The sequence below is a fragment of the Periophthalmus magnuspinnatus genome, chromosome 15, assembly GCF_009829125.3.
Source record: "Periophthalmus magnuspinnatus isolate fPerMag1 chromosome 15, fPerMag1.2.pri, whole genome shotgun sequence".
NCBI lineage: Eukaryota > Metazoa > Chordata > Actinopteri > Gobiiformes > Gobiidae > Periophthalmus > Periophthalmus magnuspinnatus.
The window spans coordinates 8,875,126-8,885,737 of NC_047140.1; the positions used below are offsets into that span (position 1 = coordinate 8,875,126).

At 42.8% G+C, this 10,612-nt stretch overlaps 1 protein-coding gene across 1 annotated transcript; it reads left to right on the plus strand.

Moving 5' to 3' along the window:
* Positions 1 to 1,304: 1,304 nt before the first annotated feature.
* LOC117382559 (cytochrome P450 26C1) lies at positions 1,305 to 9,991 on the plus strand. The gene is made up of 7 exons (XM_033979770.2): positions 1,305 to 1,518; positions 2,056 to 2,348; positions 2,764 to 2,988; positions 4,783 to 5,058; positions 5,812 to 5,970; positions 6,901 to 7,296; positions 8,361 to 9,991. Exons 2-7 carry the CDS (start codon positions 2,151 to 2,153, stop codon positions 8,703 to 8,705), a joined length of 1,599 nt encoding a protein of 532 aa, XP_033835661.1. The 5' UTR covers positions 1,305 to 1,518; positions 2,056 to 2,150; the 3' UTR covers positions 8,706 to 9,991.
* The last annotated feature ends 621 nt before the right edge of the window (positions 9,992 to 10,612 follow it).

The window sequence follows — 10,612 nt, forward strand, 5'->3', positions numbered from 1 at the left end:
CTTCATACTGTTAAACAGCAAAATGACAAGTCTTTCAGAATCAAAGAAAAATGGTCAAATCTACATTCAGCTTGATTTAAAATCATTTCAGATTTAATTCAGATTTGATTTATTTGATTTTAATAGTTTTTGGTTTTTTTCTGTTCTATTGATTTGTTGTTGTTTTAGAAAAATATAACAATAATAATAATAATAATAATAATAATAATAATTATTATTATTATTATTATTATTATTATTATTATTATTATTATTATTATTATTATTATTATTATTATTATATCAGTAGTAGTAGTAATATTATTAGCCTATAAAAACAATACTAATCTTTATAAATATTTTATGCCTTGCATATAGTCTTGTTATTGCTATTATTGTTATATTATTATTATTATTATTATTATTATTATTATTATTATTATTATTATTGTCATTATTATTATTTATTTTATTTTTTTTGTAGATATATTGAATTAAGTTAAAACCCATATTATAAACCATAGCCTAGTGTCTGCTGCAGGTTGGTTTTACACGTCATAAAATATCTTTGCAAATACTGAACGTAAGGTCTAAATAAAATATGTCTAAAAATATATACATTTTAAAAGCAGCTGCAGAGCGCGGCCTGTGGCTGTGATACGGCCTTATCACGGTGCAAACTGAGGGAGGTCTGGAGCTAATGAAGGCGTGAAAACCAACAGCGCGCCCGTGACAGAGTTTAGGCACACAGCTGGAGGCCAAACAGTGTCGCATCCACCGCGGGCTCAGGTGCACGGAGCGGCCCGGAGCGGCCTGGAGCAGCAACGGCCGAGAGAACACTGTCCTGTGCCCGCCAGTCACAGAGAGAGCAGGCCGCGAGGGACTGACACGGGAACAATCTACTATAGGCCTTGGTTAAAATTGTGTTTTCATTATTAAAACGTAACAAAAGCGTAAAAGACACGTGCATAACAGAAAGATTTTTCCCCCCTTAAATATACACATTTATGTACACATAGTCTTGTGTAAATATACAGCTGCGGGCTGATTTCTCTCTTGCTCTCTCTGCAATAGTCTTTAAGTCACACCAAAACCAAAGCTTTTTTCCTCCCCGTGTGCCGCGTGCACACGAGGCACTGCAGCCGCTCAGACTCCAGGCTGTGCCGTTCTCCTCCGCTGCACACACCGGTGCTGAGGCTCCAAGTCAAACTCTTGCTCCTCGCGAGGCCGCGGCTGATTGGCTACCTGCGCGCGTGCTCCCACGCTCCCTCGCGCACACTTTACGCACACACCACACAGAGCTCAGTGAGACCAGAGCAGCTCGGAGCGCACCACTGCGTCTGTCTCTCTGCGCGCTTTTCCTTTTGGATTGCTGCTGCGCCTCTTTAACATATTTACCACGTCATCCCGAAGGTGGATCATGGGCCGCGGACTTTAGTATAAAACCGGTGCGGGGCGCAGAAAGGAGGAACAGATCCAGTGTCTGCAGACTGCACGAGGAGCTTCCTTTGCTCCAGACCGGACAGTCATTGATCACAGGTGAGTGCCGGACACGGGATGCACAGTGCGGGGCTGTGTGGTGTGTGTGAACGCACTGATGCACCGGGAGTGGCTCCGCTCGCACCTCAGTCCACTGTATGTAAATGTCTCTGTCTTCTCCGCCGTGGAGCTGATTTATTGCTCTGCTCCATAAAGCAAGACCCGGGGGCGCGGGCCCTGAACTGTACTCACAAAGGCGCATCAGAGACAAGCCGGCGCATGTAAACCCTAAAACTATTTGGAATAGTTGACAGCTCCGGCGCGCGCAGGAATTAGGGGAGTTCCTCTGGCTCGGCTCATTTGGATACACACGAGCCGCGCTCACGCGGGATGCTCCCGGTGCCTCCGGGAACGTCTCCACCTCACTCCTCAACAGAAGCTGCACGAACATACGGGCACGAACGTGCTTTAGAGCTATAGGAGCCGAAAGTTTCACGTGGAGTGGGAGATCTCTGGTGGTTGCCAGGGCTGAGAGCTGACCGGGATAAGCGCGCTCTGTGGTGAATGTTTTGGTGATTGTGTGTTTTGCTCAAACAGAAAGACGAGAGAGGAACCAGCGCAGGAGATTGTACCGACTCAGACACAGGGGCTTACGCACGCTTTACGCACGCTCGCAGGTGGATGGTGGGAAGATGTTCCAGTTCGGGGTGCTGTCGGCGCTGGTCACTGCGCTCACATCTCTGCTGTCCGCGGTGCTCCTGCTGGCCGTGACCCGGTCACTGTGGAGCCTACGCTGGAGCCTGACCCGGGACAAGGACAGTAGTCTGCCGCTGCCTAAAGGCTCCATGGGTTGGCCGCTAGTGGGGGAGACCTTCCACTGGCTCTTCCAGGTGAGTTTTCTGTTTATCTGAAGACAATGTTACAACCATGTTCTGTGTAATGCGGTGTTCGCGTTCACGTCGTGCGTACGTGAGTTTTGGAGACAGTTTTGAAGCGGTGCAGAGTGACATGTGTGGACTTGCTGTGAACATCTATGACACAAAATCAGGCGTTTTCCATGCGCTCCGTCCGGCTCTCTCCGTCTCCACGCGCAGATGGTGATGATCCGTGCGTACGGCGCGTGTGATTTCCACACTTTTCATTGAATCAATGAAGTGCATTTCACTAGAGTCTTTTAATACTACACACATTGATCCGTTTTTTTTTTTCAATGTAGCTAAAGTCTACCTCCATCACAGACTTTCAGAGCGTTTTGAACCTGTTAAATCCTAAAGTGTAACGCGGGTTATCATACTGGCTCTGCAGGGGTCCAACTTCCACATCTCCCGCAGAGAGCGCCATGGGAACGTGTTTAAGACTCATCTTTTGGGGAAACCGGTGATCCGAGTGACAGGAGCGGAGAACATTCGGAAGATCCTCCTGGGAGAGCACAGCCTGGTGTGCACGCAGTGGCCCCAGAGCACGCGCATCATCCTGGGGCCCAACACGCTCGTGAACTCCATCGGAGAACTGCACAAGCGGAAGAGAAAGGTAAGAGCAGCGTTTATTTACAACAAATTATTCATACTTAAGTGTACACGTTTGTACGGATGAGTTTTGGAGTTTTTGAATGTAGCTTACATTTTATTTTGTATTTCATGAAACTAAATATTGTGCAAATGATACTATTTCCAAAGAATCCATGAGCCTGTCTGAAATATCACATAAAGATAAAGAAACTTAAACTCAGTTGTCATTATAAGACGTTTTTTCTTTTCTTTTCTTTTTTTTCCTTTTTTTTTTTTGAATGTAAACCTTGAATAAAAATGTGAACAAATATTTAGTTTCTAACACTAATCAACAGTTTCTCAATAAAACCAACAGTGAAGTTCTTATTTAATTTAATCAACCTGCAGCTATAGGTTTAAAGAGGACTCTGTATCTTCACAGGCCCTTTTCTCAAAATGTATAAAGATCTCCTTTTAAAGTTTCCCCTGCACACACCAGAGTTTATCTTGGACTTGACCAATTGTGGGGAATTATTATTCAATTCTAAGACTGAATTATGAAAGTTTTAACTAACTAACTAACTAACTAACTAACTAACTAACTAACTAACTAACTAACTATATAAATACATAAATAAATAAATAAATAAATAAATACATACATACATACATACATACATACATACATACATACATACATACATACATAGATACATACATACATACATACATACATACATACATACATACATACATACATATATACATACATACATACATACATAGATACATACATACATACATACATACATACATACATACATACATACATACATACATACATACATACATAACTAACTAAATAAATAAATACTAACAATTAAGGAGCGTAGCTTGTGTTTAGCCCAATACTAGATGTTTAAAATGTATTTTATTTTTTATTTTTTCTTATCTAATATGTCAGTAAATATGTCTTAATCAATTTATACAGCCATTTTTACACATGAAATGCCTTATTTTTACAAAAACATTTCATGACTTGTAATTTTAATGTAAACTACAGAACAAAATCAGACTAATGTCTCTAGATAAAGCTGCTCTGGTTAAATCCACACAGTTTCGTGTGAGTGCTGCAGTGATGTTATCAAGTCTCATCAGTGTCTGGCTCGTTTGTAGGAGCACTTGTTTTATGGCTCTTTCCCTCTGTATTTGTTCTGTTTGTCCCGCCTCTCCTGTCCCTCCAGCCTCTCGTCTTTTATGACTGAAGCCGAGCACATGCAGCCCTCACTGCTTCAGTAGTAAATGTTTCAGATGCATTCACTTACAGGCAAAACAATGTTATAATGTTCCTCAACATTAGCTTGTATTTCAATTCCTGTATATTGGAGTAATCCTGTATTGTCCTGCTTTTGAGGCTTGAGGGCTCAGAAAATTCTTGTTTTCACCTACCCCCTATCCCCACCCACTGCTCTGTTCTTACAGTCATTTTAAAAAATCTGACTCAGGGTTATACATGTTCAAAAATGTCACATGTATTCAACAATAATCACACGGTTGGCACAGTGAAACGCCACTATGAAGAGGCAGGGTTTCTCAGTCCTGCAGCAGGAACAGGAAGTCAATGGACCTGTTACAATGATTAAACTGTGTTAGATCGATATTGTGGATTATAATGAACAAAGTGCACAATCATTTTCTTTAATTATCTACCTATAATTAAAGAAACATAATACATAATCTTTAACTTTTGTTATAAAGATATTTAACCCACTACACATCTGGTATTTCTGCAATAGGTGAATGTTAGTCTCCTAAAAGGACTCCATTCTCTCCTCAGATCCTGGCGAAGGTGTTCAGCCGTGGGGCCTTGGAGTCGTACCTGCCCCGGCTCCAGGCTGTGGTGAAGCTGGAGCTGCATAAGTGGTGCAGTGAGGAGGGCCCAGTGGACGTGTACAGTGCCGCTAAAGCTCTGACGTTCCGCATTGCCATCCGAGTGCTGCTGGGGCTGCAGTTGGAGGAGGACAGAATACTGTACCTGGCGCAGACCTTTGAGCAGCTCATGAACAACCTGTTCTCTCTGCCCATAGATGCGCCTCTCAGCGGCCTGCGCAAGGTACACCTCAAACCATACACAAACATCATATAAGGACAAAAACGCTTAGCACTTTATGGCCATCAAAGTCACCTTATCTTGAGTTATTCATTCACTCCCCGTACTCAGTGGTGATAAGCAAGTACTGTAGCCACAGCTGCCCTGGCACTGACTGACAAACACATGGCTGCCAATGCTAACCATATTCGTACATAGACAAGGTGGCCGATGTGTCTTGCTGAAGCACACAGCAGCAGTGTGCTCTAATCAGAGCTGGATCAACCTGCCAACCATTTGGTTATAAGAGTGCCACTCTGCCACCTCTCACCCCTGACCCACCACTGTTTCTGTCAGACAGCCTTCCACTAGAGGGTGCTCAACTTTGTTTTGTGAACAGGGTGTTAAAGGTTGTACATATTCAGCAGGCTAAATCGTTCATGTCAATGTAGTAAACACGTGAAAATTATAATTTTACTTTTAATTTTTCTATTATCAACATTTCTACGGGGTCAGCATTTCTACTCAATTACACAGTGTTTTGGGATAGATTCTCTTCAAACTACTCTCTGTCATTATGGGACAATAGTTAAAGCATTCCACAAGTAAAGCTCCCCAAAATCAAAGCAAAAATGCTTCCCTACCAGTTTGGAGTTTGGTGGCGCATACTGACTTGACACCATCTCCTGGAGCTCTGTAGAGACTGAACTTCTGAACTTTGCATTGGTGGAGTCCAAGCTGCAGGTGTCCGTCAACATGAACTTATCGTTTGTCCAGGGCATAAAGGCCAGAGAGATTCTCCACGCCAACATGGAGAAGATCATCGAGGAGAAGATGGAGTGTCCGCAGACAGAAGAGGAGTACAACGATGCTTTTGACTACATGCTCTCCAGCGCCAAGGAGCACGGCCAGACCCTCAGCATACAGGAGCTCAAGGTACTGCGAACACTTAAGACCTGGTTTAACTCCAGGTAAGACCTGATTGAGCCATGGTTTAGTCCTAGGTTAGACTTGGCTTAGTCCTGGTTCTGGTCTTGCTCATGGTACTTCATTCAGGCCCTCATTTAGTTTTGCTTTAGGTTTGATTGATTTAGTTACATATTTGGGCTAGTCCTTGCCTGAGATTCAGAATACACACAGAATCCATTAATTTACAAACACGTGAGTCTGGTCACGGTTGTTATCAGTTGTTAGATTGACAGGTTAGCCAATCAGGGACATGAATGGAAAAAAGAAAGGAAAAAAATATCACAGGGGACTTCAGATTTCTACAAAATCAATGAGTGAAGCACTAAACTCTGTTAATCTGAAGTGAGAGAAGTTTGATTTTGACCAATGAGGTAAATTGTTTCACATCTGTCACTGAAATCTAATTGCACAGTACTAGCCGAATCTGGCTCGAGGCCCAACAGAGGGAGTGACAGAGGCATACCTCTGTATGAAAACAAAGAAATATCATTCTGGATCTGCCAGGCAAGGTTACATTAGCTTTACATTAGATTGTTGCTGTAGGTTAAATCAAGTTTAGAGTGGTGCAGTTCATTGGTTTAGACTCAGTTCCCATGAGATGAGATGAGGTAAAAGACTGGATTCATGAGAACAAAATTTTACAATGTAAATTTATTTTATGAGATATTTTAGCTGTCATCATAGCACAACGTTTTTGAACTACAGCCCAAGAGATGTAACTCACCGGCCCCACCTTTTTTTGGTTCAAGCCAAATGTAAACACAATCTTGAGGCAATTTCATCTTGTGAGATCTTGTGGCAAAAGAATCTAGTGAGCATATTAGAAAGATGCTGATCACTGACAAGATGGTGGGTACAGATTTGTTGTATTAAAAAAAACTTTCTTAATCTTGTCAGGAGACAGCAGTGGAGTTGATCTTCGCGGCCCACTCCACCACAGCCAGCGCCTCTACGTCCCTGGTCCTGCAGCTCCTCCGTCACCCGGCAGTGGTGGAGAGAGCCCGGGCAGAGCTGGAGGCTGAGGGGCTGGGGTACGAAGCCCACCGAAGTAGCTGTCCAGTCAGTGTGACCACAGAGAGGGAGGACGCGACAGAGAGCACCCAACTTCTGAATGGAGGGAGTCAGCAGACCCAGCCCGAGGTGTCCGAGGTGCCCCGCTCCCATATCCCCCACTTGAGCCTGGACAAGCTCAGCCAGCTGCGCTATGTGGACTGTGTGGTCAAAGAGGTCCTGAGGTACCTGCCGCCAGTGTCCGGGGGGTACCGCACAGCCCTGCAGACATTTGAACTCGATGTAAGTCACTGTTTTTTCTTCAGTGTTTCAGATTAGAGGTGGGGGTAACATTTTATGATAACTACACTTTTATTAGCCTTTATAAAACCTGAACAAAGACTTAATTCATAATGAACAGAGTATATTAAGAATGATTTAGGCTTAGTAAATACTTCATTAAGTTCCAAATCCAAACCCTTAAGGCATACTTAATTTAGGTACTACCTAAATCTGTATTATTTATTATTATTAATAATGGATCCATCATCAAAAACATGCCTGAAGAGGTTTTATATGTCACCCATGCATGTTTCAGTAATCTTGTGATCTCTCCCAGGCCCTATTTGAATCCTCTTTATAGATAACAATCAGCCCACGCCTCTTGTGCAAAGCTCAGCCCTCAAGCCACATCACCCATGCTTAAATATAGATTCTTAAATATACAAAAGTATGATACTGTACACAGCAACTTCATGAACCTGACACAGTGTGTACTTGTTTCATTAGCCGCTGTACGCTGATTGTGTTGTGACGTCACTCTAAAGGACTTAGTGTGGGGAGCAAAGGAAGTGTCAAAAACGAAACTGAAAATAATTAAACATTTTAATGTTTTTGATTAATATAGCATTTTCAAATCAATAAAAGGTGATCTAAATATGTTATGTGTTGGTAACTGATACCCTATAAAAGCGTAATGCCCCCTCTCTTAAGTGTTGTTATTATAAAGCGGAACCGCGCTGGGTGATATTTGTTGTGATTATTTTCCTCATATTGTTCAGTCCTGATATTCAATTTCACTTAATAGTCAATGATATACTTACTTATACTATCTTTTTTAATCAAGAGGGCTGGACTTTGGAGGAATAATTAGACTATTTTTGTGCTAAATGGCACTGGTTAAAAGTCTGTTATTCAGTATTGAAAATAATTCTGTGTTTTCATCTCTGAAAAGAAAAAAAAAAAGTCTAATACAAATTTGAGATTGAACAATATAAGGAAAAAACTGTTGAAATTAATTTCTTGCCGTATCGCCCATTCCTAATCCAGTTAGTGTGAGTGTATTAACCCTTTCTCTGTCTTCACAGGGCTACCAGATTCCCAAAGGCTGGAGCGTCATGTACAGCATCCGCGACACGCATGAAACCGCCGCCGTCTTCCAGAATCCAGAACAGTTCGACCCAGACCGCTTTGGCCCGAACCGCGAGGAGAGCCGGGCGTCACGCTTCAGCTATGTCCCGTTTGGAGGCGGTGTGCGAAGCTGCGTGGGCAAAGAACTGGCTCAGATCATCCTAAAGACTTTGGCAGTGGAGCTGATCGGGACTACCTCATGGACACTAGCCACGGAAGACTTCCCCAAGATGCAGACTGTGCCAATCGTGCACCCGGTCAACGGACTGCACGTCCAGTTCAGATACAAACACCCCCTTTAGACACCGGGTTCATGTTCTCAAACTGGTCATGGTGTTGATGTGTGACTTGTGATAGAGGACATCTACACATTGTTGTTGATGATCTTAGCAGGTTCACTGTGTCACTGCTCTTCAAATTCAGGTGGACACTAAATTGGACTGTGACTGGAGGACATCAGCACGTTCTTGTATTTTGCTGATGCTCTGAGCTCGTTCACCTCACATTGTGGTCTGTCTGCTCAGCGCCTACTTCTCCATCAGAACCGGTTCCACTGCATTTAGTTGGACCCAAAGTTGGTGTGTGATTGATGGACATCTGCGTGTTCTTTGTGGATGTTGATGTTCCATGGAAGTTCTCTGATCACTCCCTCATCAGGGCATGTCTGTCTTCTCTGCACTGTACTGACATGACATGAACTGGTTCCACTGCTCTTCAAATTCAGTTGGACACCAAGCTGGTCTCTGACTGGAGGACCTCAACACGTTCCTTATGTACCCTCCACCAGACCTGGTCCCTCATGGAGCATAGTGACAGTTCACTTGCATGGCGAGCCCACTCCTCAAACCTTTAAGACTGTTCTATGTAAATGCATTTAACTTATTAACAGATTAGAGTGAGCGCTACACTGACTTACCTTATGAAGACTCGACTTGACCCTTGACTTGGTTTCCTAGATAACAGACTGCAGACCACTTCAAACACAAACCATTCTTCAAACTATTCCAACTATGTAACTGCTCGCCGTAGCGCCTCATGTTCCAAAACTGTGCCTTTTATTTTAACCACTGTTATCAACATAGCTATGCATTTGCAGAGTATGACCAGTAGTTACCATGACAACGATGTGGACTTGTTGACGGTCCGAGCTCCTCCACAACCCCCTCGATGGAACTTGCACTTGACTTTTCACACAATATGTTCTAAAGACTCTCTCTGAATGTGTTACAGGTTCTTACCAGTGCTGTTATCTGTGTATCAAATGAAGTAGTGTTATAAATAAGCTGTATTTAAAATGCAGATGTATCATTTGTAATGTTCGCCATCTGTAACGATTAATTGCTGCAGTTTTAGATAGAAAGACTAACCTCTCTGCCCACCTAGTACAAGTGTAGGCTTCTGTAAGTAGACAGAGAAATGATTATTCTTTAAATGTTGTAATTGAAGCTTGTTGCGCTGTGAACTGTGACATGGATGGAGCGTTAATGGAAGGAGATAGCACTTTCTCCGCTATAAGGAGTCTGTATATAGGATCATGTTTATGTTTGAGTTGTAGCTGTTGTACAGATGTAAAGAGTAAACTAAACTAAACTAGAAGAGGAATAACTAAAGCGTTTTTGTGTGTTTGTCTTTGTGAACTCTGTCATTCTATCCCAGGCTCAGGTCTCTTTGCTGACACCAAATGTGTTCTGATTTTATATTTGAACATTAGATATAATTAGGCTTCTGTAATACTCATTTTGGCTTAGATAGGAAGGATAAGTACAAGGTGGAACATAATCTAGATTTTTTGAAAAAGAAACACATCTTATGATAGATAGAAATATACCCCCAAGGATCTGATGTGAAAGAGGAGCTGTTGAGTCCAGGGTTGGCTTCTCCAGAGAAGGTAATTCTCTGAGGATAGATGACCAACAGCAGCATTAGCTCCACTGCCTTAGTAGCAGTAATGGTAGCACACACAAGCTTTTATCTGATTCTAGAGCTCCTTACTTAACATCAACACGTCATTAGTGGGGTCAGTGCAGTGGTCAGTGGTGAGGTCAGCAGGCATGTCCAGCCTCAAACCGGCCGCCTTCATTGACAAACAGAATGGGGTGAAGTTATGTGGCAGAAAATGAATGGGACACAAACAGCCTGGCCTAATTATGTCCACAACAGGGCCCCGTAGCTCTGACGAGGTCGTTATCTGATGGACGCTCAGCCACTG